The sequence below is a fragment of the Hemiscyllium ocellatum genome, chromosome 9 (assembly GCF_020745735.1).
Source record: "Hemiscyllium ocellatum isolate sHemOce1 chromosome 9, sHemOce1.pat.X.cur, whole genome shotgun sequence".
Lineage (NCBI taxonomy): Eukaryota > Metazoa > Chordata > Chondrichthyes > Orectolobiformes > Hemiscylliidae > Hemiscyllium > Hemiscyllium ocellatum.
In genome coordinates, this window is record NC_083409.1 from 27,452,788 (window position 1) to 27,468,448 (window position 15,661).

A 15,661-nucleotide genomic window follows, 5' to 3' on the forward strand; every position below is an offset into this window, starting at 1 on the left:
ATAGGGTGCAATCTAGGTTTATATCATGAGAAATAAATATGGTGTATCCAAAGCTAGACCACCATGGGTGGCTAAGGATATTAATGAGAAAATAAGGAAGAAAAAGGAGGAATATGATGTATACCATAATAATAATAATAGCAGTAGAAATCAGGAATGGTATCTCAAAAGCAGAACAGAGGCTAAGGCTGGAATAAGGAAGGCTAAGAAGAAGCATGAGGAAAGGATGGCAGGTTGTGCTAAACTAAATAGTGAAATGTACTTCAAACATATTAATAGTAAAAGATTAGTGATGGATAGTGTGAAGCCCATAAAGAACAAGCAGGGTAGACAGCTCACTGAAGCGAAGGGTATGATAGAAATACTAAATTAATACCTTGTTTCTGCCATTATCAAATTAAATGATGGTGACAATGGTCCAGTTGAAAATGTTGGTCTTGAGCTGTATAGCAATAGATAAAGAAGTGCTAAATAAGCTAGCAGCACTCCAGATAGAGAAGTCATCAGGTGGGTGGGATGCATCCTAGATTGCTGAAAGGCTAAGGCAGCAACCCGGACAACCACTTACAGATATTTTCCAGGCCTCTCTGAACAAAGAATTAGTCATAGGGAACTGCAAATGTAACACTATTGTCTAAGAAAGGGGTAACCAGGAAACTATAGACCTGTCAGCTTGACATCAGTAGTGGTGAAAAATGATAGAGGCCATACTATAGGACAAGATAAACGTAGACTTGGAGATACATAAGCTAATACTAGACAATTAACATGGCTTTGTCAAGAGCAGGTCATATCTGAAATTTGACTGAGTTCTTTAATAGGGTGACACAGGGAGTAGATGAGGGTAGTGCTGTGGATGTTGTATATTTGGACTTTCAGAAAACATTTGATATGGTGCCATGTGGCAGATTGGTTAGCAAATTAAAAATGTTTGGAATTATTGGGTCCTTGGCAGCATGAATTAGAAGTTGGCGAAAAGACAGGAAACAGAGGGTAGATATTGATGAGCATATCTGAGACGAGAGGTGAGTTGAAAGTGGTGTTCCCTAGGGATTGGAGTTGGGATTCTTACTTTTTCAGACGTTTATACATAATTTGGAGATGGGTGTTGAGGACAAAATATCTCAATTCGCAGAACTGTTAGGATAGTGCTGAATGCCTTTAGAGAGGCATCGACAAGTTGGCCAAATGGGTAAACACCAGGCAGATGAATTTCATTGCAGTGCAACATGAGGTAATGCATTTTGGTAAAAGAAATATGAAGAGACAAAACTGGCTCAATGGTACAACTTTGATGGGAGTATAGGAGCAGAGGGACCTTTGCGTTCAAGCGTATAATTCTCTGAAGGTGGCCAGCCAAATTAAAACCGTTGTTAGGAAGGCTTATAGGATTCTGAAATTTATAAATAGAGATATAGAATATAAAAGCAAGGACGTGATGCTACAACTCTAAAGATAATTGGTTACACCACATTTGGGATATTGTGTTCAGTTCTTGGCACCTTATTTAAGGACGGATGTTAAAGCCCCTGGAGAGAGTGCAAAGGTGGTTTACTGGAACAATGCCAGGAATGAGGGAGCTTAGATGCAAGAAAAGATTAGTGAAACTGGGCTTTGGATTAAGAGGTGGTGTTATTAAAGTCTTCAAAATTATGAACAATTTTCACAGCATATTCTATTTCCAATAGTTGGCACGTCAGTAGACGGAATCAAGATTGTCAGTGAGAGAACTAGGATTGGGATGAGGAGAACCTTTGTTGTTCAGAAGCTGTTAGGATTTGGAGTGTGCTGCCTGGGAGAGTAATGGAGGCTGATTCCATAGAAGGTTTCAAACGAGAGCTGAATAAATATTTGCAAGTGATCAATTTAGATGGCTTTGGAGATAGGGCTAGAGAAAGGGACAAGCTCGGTAGCAAGCCCTTTTGGGAGCTGGCCCAGACCCAATGGGCCGAATAAACCCCAGTACTGTAAAATTTAAAAATTCTATAAGTAACTGAATAGTTACCTTACAGAATACATTCATCAGTAGAATAACACAGGACACGTCACATTATCCTGACCAAAAATGCCACACATTATCATGAACGGTGATTTGAATGTTGAATTATTCTTTAAAATTAAAATACCTGATGAAGCATAATATATAGATTTGCCCCATTGTTTGCACATCATACTAGGCTTTCCTTCTTCCTTAGTTTTAGAAATGTTTTAGAAACAAGTGTTGTGTATGTATGATTTTACAATGAGAGTTAGTCCATTCAAAAGACAAGTTCTGTACCAAGTTAAAGAAGAAGTTGGGACTGTTATCCTTTGAGAGAAGATGATTCAGGGAAGATGAAAATCTCATTCAAAAAGTCATAAGCATGCTGGATAGAGTACATAAAGGAGACGTTGCTCCCACTTATCAAACGAACAAGAACAGGAGGGTACAGATTTTTACTGAGAACTGTTTTGACCCCTTCTTTAAAAATACAAATTATTTCATTGCAGACAGTTCAAAGGATATTCACTAGGATGATTCCTAGTATATAGGGATTGTCTTATGACCAAACGTTTAACAGGTTGGGATTCTACTCATTGGAATTTCGGAGAATGAGATGTGATCTTCTTGAAACACATACAATTCTTAAGGGGCATGACAGGGTAAATGGTGAGAGGATACTCGGAATAAAGAAGTGCCATTTTAAGACTGAGATGGGGAAGAGTTTCATTTCTAAGAGGATCTTTGGAACTCTTTACCACAGAAAGCTGTGGGAGCCCAGTTCTTGTGTATATTTAAGGTTGAGATAGATAGATTCTTGATTAGTAGGGAAATCAAAGGTGAAAAGGCAGGAAAGTTCATGTTAGGAGTTGTCAGATCAGCATGATTCTATCGAATAGCACAGCAAAGTCAAAAGGACAGAGCAGCCTGCTCCTGTTCATATTTCTTATGATTTCATTTAAAGTGATAAATAAAAGAAGCAAGGGTGATGCGAGAATTTTTTTTTAAAACACAGTAAATAAGGTATGACATGCACTGCCTACAAGTGTCATGGAGGCAGGTTCAACTGAGGCATTCAGGAGGACACAGGATGATCATTTGGGCGGAAATAATGTGCAAGGGAATGGGGAGAAAGCAGGAGATTGACACTAAGCAATGATGTTCGTTTGGCACAATGGGTCAAATTGCCTCCTTCAGCATAACAATTGCTGAAAAAATTGTTACCAAAATCATTCAACTTCTTAATTGCTCAGAAATTCAAATTATTTTTTACAATACGAGGTTATTGTTGGCCGATTATATTTTAAAAATCCCTTTTGGATTGTAATGCTTAGTGAATGGTGAGAAATCAGCTATAAGTGATTGATGTACGTGTGTGGAGATCAATAGGACAAAATCATAATTACAATCTATGGCTCAGTCAAATAGCTACTCTCACACACGGACAAAGGTTTCAACTGAAAAGTGATCATTTGGGCAAGATAGCAGAGGGCTGTCGGCACTAATAAGAACATACATCCAGGAGATCATTGGTGTTCGGAGCAGCAGGGAAACAAACTGCCAACAGAATAAAGAACTTGCTCCTGATAGATTCAGTTTCTTTCAGTTTTTTGCATGACTAAAATTCCTGTTACCACTGATGGCTCTGAATTAAAATAGAGACAAATATGAAATTTAATTACAGCAATTGTTCAGTTGCTTTGAAAGCAACCCGGGAATTGAACTCAGGTCTCAGGCGCTGTGAGGCAGCAGTGCTAACCACTGTGCCACCATGCCGCCCATTTTATACTTCTTCCCTACCTGTGATAGAAAACCTTAATTTTTAAAAATTTGTTGAAGGGATGGGAGTGCTGCTGATATTGGAGGACTTCCAAGACTGTTTGTGAAGTATACACCAAGACTAAATTGCTCTGGTGAAGGTGTTTTAATTGCTTGCCACAGAGCTTAGATTTCCACTCTAAACAATATTCCTCTGTCGCAGCCGGGGGCTTTACTTTCTGTACACAAAGTACTCTTTCAATAAACCAAAAACACACATCTAATTATTCTTCTGTGAAATCAAAAAAAACAAACAAAATAAGTGGTCCATTGGGGCACTGTAACTTAAAACAAAACTAAGGCATCAAATCAAAATGGCATCTGAAATAACTCCACAGAGGCCTTTCACCAAGTCACCCGTTATTTTCACGTGGAAAGTCCTTGCCTCTGGCACAACCTCATCAGTGTCAGCACCCAGAGTATAAGAATCTCTGACACTCCTCTTTGTATCTTTCAGCCTGGACTCCCTTATTGGACCAGATTAACAGCCCCAATCAGGAAATTTATACTCTATATGGTCAAGCTGGCTGACCCCACTATAATCACTATATCCCTCTGCCTTTGAGGACAAAGGCCAATGCTCCATTTTGGAAAGTCTCTTGGAGCATTTTAGCACTGGATCAGGTTCCTCTGACTCAGAATCGATATTGGCAGAGTGTAATGCACAGGAGCTCGCATCTTGTGCCAGGAATGCCTCGATATGATTTCATGTGATTCTTCCTCTGGCAAAAGCGTGATGTGGTTACATCGGTCATGCCCATCTTGGACTCAGACGTTTCGTCAACCCTTGATGGAGAGGGCGACTCCACGGGTTCCAGCAGCCTTTCCGACTTTTCTGAGAAGGAGTCCACATTTTGCTCCCACTGTTAGCAAGTTTGCAGCTTTCATATGGTCCATTTGCTTGTTCAGCACTGTCGCACCAACCCAAACTTAATATACCACTGGTCCTGACCTTACAGGACCATGTGTCTTAATTATGCAGGGCCATTCCCAGTAGTAAACTGTCCCTATCACTTGGTGGAGTCTTGAGTCCAGCACTGGCATTCCTGATGCTGTTTCACCCTCCATTCCTGCCCCCGCTCTTAATGTCCAGGAAGATCAATATAACCTGGTGCAGAGTCTTCTACCCATGAGCAACCCTGCTGGTGCCATCTCTGTAGTTGCATATAAGGTGGTCCGGTAATCAAATAAGAACCACGATAGCTTGCTATTTCTTCAAGTTTGCCTTCAAAGTTTGGACTGCTTTCTCTGCCACGCAATGACAGGATCTGACAACTGAACGGTCCCCCCATTGTACTTTGGCAGAAACACCTCAGTCTTTCCCCATTGCACCTTGATGGCAGTTGTGTCAAGTTTCCCTGCATCCCTTTAGTCATGGACCTTGGAATGTGCCTTTGGGACACTCGGTCAAGGATAAGTCTTTGCATGGGAAAATCAACAAGTTTCAAGCAGACCAAAGAACATGTTTCACTAAGTTGATGGTCTTCCAAGCACAGTTGATGGTTGTCTTGGTGTGTGTCCCAGGGAAAAGACCAAAGAGCACCAGGGACCTGAGTTCGATTCCAGCCTCAGATGACTGCCTATGTGGAATTTGCACATTCTTCCAGTGTCTGACTGGGTTTCCTCCAGGTGCTTCGGTTTCCTCCCACACTCCAACGATGTGCAGATTAGATGAATTGGCCATGCTAAATTGCCCATAGTGTTAGGTACATTAGTCAGAGGGAAATAGGTCTGGATAGGTTAATCTTCGGAGGGTTGGTGTGGAATTGTTGGGCCGAATGGCCTGTTTCCACACTGTAGATAATCTAATCTAATCTAAGACGGTTACAAATGTTTCCGTCTTGTCTTTTGTACTGAACGCACCCATCATTGAAGATGGGGATCTTTGGGAAGCCTTCCTTTCCACTTAGTTACTTAATTGCCCACCTGTCAGGATTAATAACAACTACAGATCAGATATCTAATCCATTGGTTGTGGAGCCACTTAGAGCTGTCCGGTTATATTCTGCTTTCTGTTTAGCACATACATACTGCTGTGTTACAGCTTCCCAAGGTTGGTACTGGAAATTTAGGTATGCGTGTTTCTGCTCCTGACCCAGTCTCCTACATCTCTTATTGAGCCAGGCTGATTCTGCGATGAAAGCGCTGAAGCAGCAGATATGACAGATCATTTACAAAAGAGAAATTAAATAAATCAAAATCGGCCAATCATTCAGCTCCCAACCGATCTCAAACTCCAACCCTGTTTAACTAGGCAGTCAAGATCAACAGCTAAATGTCATGCTAGCACAAATTGCTCATGTAACGAGTCAAAACTAAGGAAACAGGGAACATTTCCTAATTCTAAAACCTGGATTTTTCAACAAATATCCATTTTTTTTAGTCCAGTGCAATTCTGTTGCACAGTAAGCTTTCTCCTCATCCTTTCTAACTCAACCTCAGAGCAGCATGACCTTTACTGCCTCTCTGAAACTGTTTATTTAGTAGTCAATTACAGCAGCTGTGCACTACAGATCTTTGTTCATTTGAAACGGGGATGAGATTGCCCAAACTTATTCCACTAGGCCTTGTACAGCTGTTAAGACAGTAGACATTTTCATTCCATCCAGACAAGTTACAAATCCAAGCCCAAGGGAAATGGACAATGTTCTAAGACATGGTGCTATCAAGTTAATCCAACCCTCCCTCACCCCACAGTTAAGAACAAACCATCCTTTCAATTCAAAATTTCACAAATTTTTGGGTTACCTCACATTTGGAATTATGTGGATAATAAACGTAATTTCTAAATTATTTCCAGGAAGAAACCCATGTTTACTTTTTGTTAAGTGTGCCAACAATTTGGGAATATGGAGAGGCAGGCTACAGCTCACTGTAAAGAGCATAGAGAAGACAAAAAAAAAATTCAGTTCATCAAACATGGGAAATAAGCAGATCAGAAAGTTAGGTTGATACAAAGAAAGCAGTCTCCTTTGCAGCACTCACCAACCAACAAAACATATTGCAGCAATTACATGGAAATTCTTTTTTTTAAAATGCTGTATTTAATACAAGTACAGCAATTATATCCAGAACAAAATGTATACTTATAATACACCACAATTCTTCACTTCTCTCGTCCAGATGTATCTTGGGCCCTGATATTGTCTTATCATCATCACAAATCATCTACTTTTGTGTGAATTTTAAAGGGGCAACTATCTTGAGTAATCCCCTAGATTATAAAAATGATAAAGATTCATTACCATGGATTGGGGTAAATGTTTCATGTTTTTACTTTATCACAAAAGCTCTTAAGGAGATTAAATTTCTTAATTTTTAGATACTGGAGTTTTAGCTTCACAGTGTTTCAGTGAATTGATGTGCCATGCCATGTTGTATAGTAGTTTTGCGGTTGGCTCATTAACTCTTCAAAGATTGCAGTAGAAATATGACAGTTGGCCTCAAAAAACCCTGGGAAAATTACTCCACACTGTTGCTCACTACCCAACACTTTTATTAGAAGATACAAATATTGATCGCAGATGAAAACACAACAGGACTACGATTCAAACAACCTCTTGAGCTTTAATATCCAGGCTCAGGCTTGCACATGGAAATGGCCATTTGTGAACAGTAGTAGAATATTTTCCACATACACTGAGCCTAAATCCAGCAAGAGTTAGCACCTTTAAAGTGGAAGGGCCGAAAAGACAAAAATTTCAAGGCCAAAGCTTTTTCAGGAGAAATTAAGTTTAGTCCACACTGTCAAAAAAAATGATATAGGTGAAAGCATCTCTAATCAACAAGAATAAGTTGTGGCATTTATCCATGAGCACTACTCAAGTGAAACACCCTGACACACTTCACAGGACTATTGTCAAAACCAATTTGACACAGAGCCACATAAGCAGTAGGAGAACCAATCAGAAGTTTTTAACTAAGGTTTAAAGCAGTATCTGAAAATAGCAGACAAAGAGCCATGGAAGTTTCACATGGAATTAAGGAGCTCCAGGTCATGACATCCACCAATATCATTTATTGTATCCGTTGTTCACGATGCGGCCTCCTCTACATTGGGGAGACTGGACACCTCCTAGGAAAGCACTTTAGGGAACATCTCTGGGACACCCACACCAATCAACCACACCGCCCTGTGGCCCAACATTTTAACTCCCCCTCCCACTCTGCCGAGGACATGGAGGCCCTGGGCCTCCTTCACCGCCGCTCCCTCACCACCCAACGCCTGGAGGAAGAACGCCTCGTCTTCCGCCTCGGAACACTTTCAATCCCAGGGCATCAATGTGGACTTCAACAGTTTCCTCATTTCCCTTTCCCCCACCTCACCCTAGTTCCAACCTTCCAGCTCAGCACTGTCCCCATGACTTGTCCTACCTGCCTATCTTCTTATTCACTCCACCCTCCTCTCTGACCTATCATCTTCATCTCACCCCCATCCACCCACTGTACTCTTTGCTATCTTCCCCACCCTCCTCCCTGACCTATCACCTTTATCCCCTCCCCCGCTCACCTATTGTACTCTCTGCTACTTTCTCCCCATCCCCACCCACCTCATTTATCTCTCCACCCTTCAGGCACTCTGCCTGCATTCCTGATGAAGGGCTTTTGCCAGAAACGTCGATTTTACTGCTCCTCGGATGCTACTGAACTGCTGTGCTTTTCCAGCACCACTAATCCAGAATCTGGTTTCCAGCATCTGCAGTCCTTGTTTTTACCATGGCAGCTGAAGATATAGTTGCCAATGGTGGAATGAATGAAATTTGAGAAGAACAAGAGGTCTCAATTCTTGGAGTGCAATATCTGAGAGGTTTACTGCTCAAGGAGATTACAGTGATGGAGTAAGGCAAGACCATGGAGGAAAACAAGAACTTGATGAGATTATAAAGTCAAGGTGTTGCTTCATCAAAAGGGTAGGAGAATGTGGGATGAGCAGATCTTGGTGTGAATAAGAACACTGCAACAAAACATTTTGAATGGCCTCCGTTTACACAGAGTGGAAGATGGGAGATACCAACCAGCACATTAGGAAAACCAAGACAACAGGTTGCAAAAACATGGATGAGTGTTTCAACAACAGATGACTTAAGGCTGGTGCACAGTCAGCCTATATTACAAAGGTGTTTGTGATGATGCTGTATGCAATCAGAAGCTCAATTTAGGGTCAAATATAATACTAAATGTGTGAACAATCTCAATCAAGCTTAGGCAGTTGTTAAGTTTGAGGAATATGATTGATGATCAGGGAATAGAGCATTAAATAGAGTCCAAAGACCAAGGTTTTGACTTTCCTAGTGTCTTGCTGAAGAAATCTTCAGCTCACATAGTTCTGGATAGGCAGACTGACAACATAAAAATATGAGAAGAGTCTTGAGAGGGGGTGGTACATAGTGTTGATGTTATCAAGCAGCAGTGTGTACATAAGAAATAGAAAGAGATCAAGATACATTTTTAGGGAATCACCATACTTAACAGTGCAGAGCAGGAAAAGAAACTATTTCTGCACAATCTCTGACTATAACTGGATAAATATAAGTCAAAGCTCTAAAGCTGACGTAGGGGAAAAGACATGAAGGAGGATGCTCAACCAGGTAAAGAGTGCAGATAAATTGAGGAAGTCAAGAAGGAATACATTTCTCTCAAATTCACATGGAATGTCACTTCAGACCCTTCTCATTAAAGTCAAGATTAAAGTGGTGCTGGAAAAGCACAGCAGGTCAGGCAGCATCCGAGGAGCAGGAAAATTGACATTTCAGGCAAAAGCCCTGAACTGGATGGACTGAATCACAGTGTTCCAGGAAAATGGAACTGTACATTCAAGGACTTTGAAGTGTTGAAAATGGAAGGTTAGTTTTCGAGGCTGGAGATGTGGATGTTGTTGTTGTGGTGGGTGGGAGTGGGAAGAAGGAGAAGCACCTCACAAGTAAGAGCCATTTATTAACAATATCAGCCAAAATTGAATACAGAAAGGCAAAGCTAGTGGTCACATTTTGATGGGAATTTAGTTAAGAGTATCTTAACCAAAGTAAGAATATCTCGTGGTCAACACGAACTAAGCAAGGATCCAGAAAGATGAAATTTCAAGGCTCGACAGGGACGAACCTTGGAACACGTAGCTTTGTGGGCTAGGAAAAGAAGATCTCCCAAGGGCAGAAGAATTTTCTTACCTTGGATATGCCAGCAGTTTTGCATAACTTAACTTGTACCAACATTTCACCTAAAATTGCCTTTAATTGAACTTTCAAAGCAAAAGATAAAAACAGAACCTTTTTGAAACTGCGACACACAGATGAAGTGAGAAAGAACCCATAAAGGATTGGAAAAGTTACAACCTTAAAAAAATCATTGCTTACCTTGTCACCAGGAAGGCTGGGTCAGTTATTACTTCTGGTCCAACCCGCACATCTGACACAGAAAGTTAAGAATCATTGCACTAAGATTTCTTGAGAGAGTACCACATTCAATCAACAAACCAACCTTTTGTTTTGACTACAGTTATGTCATTCGCATCTTGCACAAGTTAATTCTTATTTGGTTTTATTTGATTATCGATAAGATCATGGGTATTAATTTTCACAGAAAAAGAATTAGAACCACCCATTGCAATTCAAAAACCACTGCCAAAAATCTTGAAATATGATGCTATGGAAATGGAATTTGATTTAGTCAACACAAATCTGCGGTTCCAACTACAGTAACTGGCAACCTCTTGATAAGTTGCACATTTTTGATAGCTGTAGAAAAGTTATAAATGCAAATTGTGATCCCGCAACAAGATTCCCAGGTTCCAGACAGATCCTTCAACCTGTAAAGCTGCTACTTTAATTCTGCATAACGTACAAAACATTAAACAAAGTTCAGCAATCACAAAACCTACCTTGTAGATTACCATAATTTCTGTTAGAAAATATATCATATCTCTGAAAGCAAGGCTTACACTAACTTACCATCTGACTATGCCTCCATGGAGAGACCTTGATAAGATTTGTTCAAAAAATACTGCTACTAATTTAAATCAAGCAACCATGAGGCTTAAATAACAAGTCAGTGAAACAAGGAAATAGAAGTTTAAATTACTAGAGCTTTCTAAGCTATTATGCCTCAGAGGTAACGATTGGATACATTCAGTATTTCACAAATCATTTATAGATTTTGATTAAGGCAATTCATTTGATGTCAACTTAATATGTGCCAGTACAATCTGGCAAGATTGTACTGCTTGGAGCCAGAGAAAAAGACACTCACCTCCAGTCAGGTCAAGCAACAGCTGTAAAACAACTTTGTCTTAGTCTCAGCAGGGAAGTACAATATTGCAGTTGTTTTATCTAATGCTAGGCTAACTTAAAGGGAAGTCAAATAAAGAGAGAAACTTTTGTCTGCGATGTGGCACAATGAGAATGATTTTGCTGCTCCATTGTCAAAAGCTTTAAAAATCAGGAATTACTGTTTTTGTTTAGCCACGTGCATACTTTAACCTCAAGATTTGAGACCAATTTATCCTATCTGTTAATCCTGTTGAATTATTTTGTAAATGGATAATGTTTTCAGTGCATTCATTTTCAATAGATTGTAATGATTCTCATGTAGGATCACTTAGGATCGTGGCTGAGTGACAGCTCTGGGAAACAAATCTTGCAAACAATTACTCCATAGTGTCTAGGGATGTGCAGGGTGATAGATTAGCAGGGTTACAGGGATAGGGTGGCAAGAAAATCTGGATGGGATGCTCTTCGAAGGGTCAGTGTGGCCTCGATTGGCCGAGTGGCCTGCTTCCACACTGCAGGGAATCTATGATTCAATGATTATATCTACTGAGCTACATCTGATACACACACTACTTACAACAGGTTGGCAAGGAAGTAGTTACCAAGTTTGATCATCATCAAGGAACAAAGAGTCTTACACAATTTAAACATTTGTATCATTATAAATGAAATCTGCATTTTATTCCTGCTCCTCCGGTTCTTCCACAAACATGACAAAAGGACAGATTTGCACTCATTCACTGTCTGTGGTTCTTTAATGAAATGTATAACTTCTTATACAAATAAATATAAATGGCTGGTTTTCCCACAGAGACACTGACTGGCTTTCGTGTGCACGCACACACACGCGCGCGCAAACATTTATGTAGTCAATTACCATAAATTTACATATGAAAACTTGATCATGGGTGGTGCTACCTTGAAAATAGCCATAGCACTCAACACTGAATTAATAACTTCCGGTGCAATCATTGCCATTAGGGAAATACAGCCTTAGTTTGAACGTGGACACGAGATGAATTCCAGAGGTAAGGTGAGACCTTGTCATCAAGACTGTATTTGAATGAGTGTGACATTAGGAGCCCTAGCAAAATTGGAATCAACAGGCATTAACAGTCAAAATCTCTGCTGGTTGGAGTCATACCAAGCACATGGGAAGATGAGTGTGGTTGTTGTAGATCAATTATCTCAGCTCCAGGATATCTCTGCAGGAGTTCTTCAGGGGAGTGACCTAGGCATAACCACCTTCATCACTGACCTTTCCTCCATTATAAAGGTCAGAAGTGGGGATGTTCACCAATGACTGCACAATGTTCAGCACCATTCATAATTCCTCGGGTAGTGAAATAATCCAAGTTCAAATGTTACAAGACCTGGGCAATATTAAGGCTTGGGTTGACAAGTAGTAAATAACATTTGTGTAACACAAATGTCAGGCAATGATCATCTAACAATCACGTCTTGACATTCAATGGCATTACTATCGCTGAAACCCCCTCGATCAACATCCGGGGGGGGGGGGGCCATTAACCAGAAACTCAATTACACTTTCCATATACATATAGTGGCTACAAGAGCAGGTTCTCCCCATTTCTGTGTGGGTTACCTCCAATTTCCACCCACAGTCATGCTAAATTGTCAATAATGTCAGGGACGTGCAGGCTAGGTGGATTAGTTATGGGAAATGCAGGGTTACACAGAAAGAGAAGGGCGTGTGGATCTGGGTGGGATGCTCTTTGGAGGATCAGCATGGACTTGATAGACTGAATGGCCTGCTTCACACTGTAGCAATTTTATGATTCCAATCAATGACCCCCCAAGCCCATGAGTGAATGAGAAAACAGGTTAATATGAGACTTGTTAGTTGAAGGCTCATAATCTATCTTTTCAAAAAGTTCACTCTGAAAAGCTGAGCATATTGTGTACACCAATGTCACTATTAGAGATAGCAAAGTGTCATGAGCACCGTATTGTGACTTCAGTTTCTCTTATCTTTGGAAAGCACCTACTGTCACAGTATGGTTCCATGGAGCTAACTGCCATGTAATATCTTAGCAGACGAATGACTGCAGATTGGTGGCTGGCAGAGGTATCATGCACACAGAAGCCTAGTCTGGTCTTCATTGGAAGCCGTGTATCTGTACTTTTAAACAGAAGTATTTGGATTGTGATCAGGAGTCAGGACCTCAACTAACCTGGTACGGGGGGGGGGTAATTCAACTACCCCGTCAAAATCACAACGATCAGCTCAAGTGCACGATGCCTAAAACTAAATGAGTAACTTGTTTCAATATTTCCCAAATGGATATGATCTTCAAGGATGGATGAATGGTTCTCCACTGAGGGATATTATCAAGTGTTAGCCAGGTACTCCATAAGAAGTCCAAACAATTTGATTAAAATTAAATGAGAAAACAAAAGTCATTTTCCAGGGGATGGTTCTTATTAATAATGTTCAGCACAATAAGCTGCATATCACATTTGATAAATGCAGCCAACAATATTAGAACATCAGAAGTTTAATCAGGACTGGCAACATTGATGAATGCTAGAGCAAGATGGTCTGTCAAGACATCTAAAGCAATAAATGTTTCATGCATCCAGATGTAGAATACATACAAGTGTAGAACCAGACTATATTGTTAAACCAGTTTAAAACTTACTCCTAGTCCGTCAGATATAATTATAGAAATCTTGAAAACAATCTTATGTTATGCTAATTTACTTAAAGCTCAGGAGAGGGAATGGTGCAGTGGTCTAGCAATCCAGAAACCAGGCTATTGTTCTCTAGTAACAAGTTAGAATCCCAATACCGCAGATGATGAAATTTGAACTTAATTAATAAAAAGGTGTATGTTCCCACTGCAGTGGGTGCACACATAGTCCACACAGTTACAGAGCTTGTAAAGTGACTGCTAGTGAGTAAAATTGCTCAATGTCTGACTAGAAACTTGGCAGACACCTGCAATTTGTCCTATGAATCTATACTGATGCAGTGGCATAATCTCTCAATTCAAAGTGTAGACTTGCTACCTTTGCTACAAAACAATGGGAAGTGCCTGACCCACAGAACAGTCCAGTTCTATAAAATACCTCTTAATCCTGAAATCGATCCTCTTCAAGTCAATGACCAATTGTCTTTAGCATACCGCTATGGAATTTGCAGCACCAGAAAGGCAGCCAGGAGGATGGTGAGTGACACAGGAAGGTGGACAGCCAGTGGGCTGATAAGGGGAAAAGCAATAGCATGACGAGGGGGCAGTCAGAGAATTGGCAATGGGGCAGCCAGCAGTACAGCAGTGGAGATATCCATAGTGAGTACACTAATGCCACTTCCAGATGATGACAATAGCACTGACTTCCTTTTCAAGAGCACTGACAGAAAATACACCGCAATAAACAAAATCTGAACTACAAAGATGGTCTAATGGTAACCTCAAAACCATTGTTGATTATCATAAAAAACATCTGGTTCATTAATGTCCTTTATATAAGGAAAAAGTACATTTCTCGTCCAGATAAAAGTGAGATAATTGCATTATCTCACACTTATCTGGATTGAATTCAGCCCATCTGACCAGTTGGTCTACATCCTTTTGTAATCTAAGGCTATCTTACTCTCTTTTTGATATCCCAGTCAGAAAAACACTCCTCAACCATCACCTTTTACTTTCTGCCACTTAGCCAAATGTGGATTCAATTTGCCAAATTTCTTTAAATCCCATGGACTTTGCTATCAGTTTTCAATGTGGAACCTTATTAAAAGCTTTGCTCAAGTCCAAATAGATCATATCAACAACATTGCTCTCATCTATACACTGAGCCACCTCTTCAAAAAATTCAATCAGACATGAACTCCCCTTAACAAAACCATGCTGACTATTACTGATTACTCCTTGCCTCTCCAACTGTAGATTAATTCTGTCCCTCAGAATTGCTTCCAATAGTTTCACACCACCTTAGTTGGTCTGACTGGCCTTAGGTTCTTGGTTTATCCCTTGCTCCTTTCTTTAATAATGGTACCACACTGATTGTTCTCCAGTCCTCTGACACCTCTCCTGTGGCCAAAAAAAAACTGAACATGCTATTTCCTCCCTTGCATCACTCAACAACTTGAGACACATTTCATCCAGCTCTGAATATATATCCAATTTTAAACCTGCAGATCACTGAGAACCTCCTCTCGATGTTAATTTCTTTATTGTATTACAGACACTGTGCTACAGATACCAACCCAAAGTCTTCATTTGGAACTTACATCCTCTGGTTCCACATACAAAATACCACTGTGGTCCTTAATTGGCCTGATTCTTTTCCTCGTTATCCTTTTATATGCGACGTACCAGTAACACAACTTGAGTTGAGAAACACATGTATTAGTTCTTCCACACAATTTGTACTAAGGTGTTGGTTGCAATGCCATTTTATATATGCACATGGATGCATTCACAAACATATGGTCCACCGCCATCTTGGATCAGTAATGTTGACAAACTGTTCGTCGACAAAGTTCATATGGGCCATAGGAGTCAAAATACTGTACTGTTGCTACAAGAGTGGGTCAGTGGCTAGGAATTTTGCACTGAATAACTCAACTTCT

The 15,661-nt window shown here is 40.3% G+C and overlaps 1 protein-coding gene across 1 annotated transcript in view; it reads right to left on the reverse strand.

Annotated features, from left to right (window-relative positions):
- The window catches only part of imp3 (IMP U3 small nucleolar ribonucleoprotein 3), a 260,300-nt gene that overhangs the window by 77,189 nt on the left and 167,450 nt on the right, over positions 1 to 15,661 (reverse strand). The window contains exon 5 of the mRNA XM_060829655.1: positions 10,150 to 10,201. Within this exon, the coding sequence (XP_060685638.1) occupies positions 10,150 to 10,201 (52 nt within the window). The remainder of the gene's footprint in view (positions 1 to 10,149; positions 10,202 to 15,661) is intronic.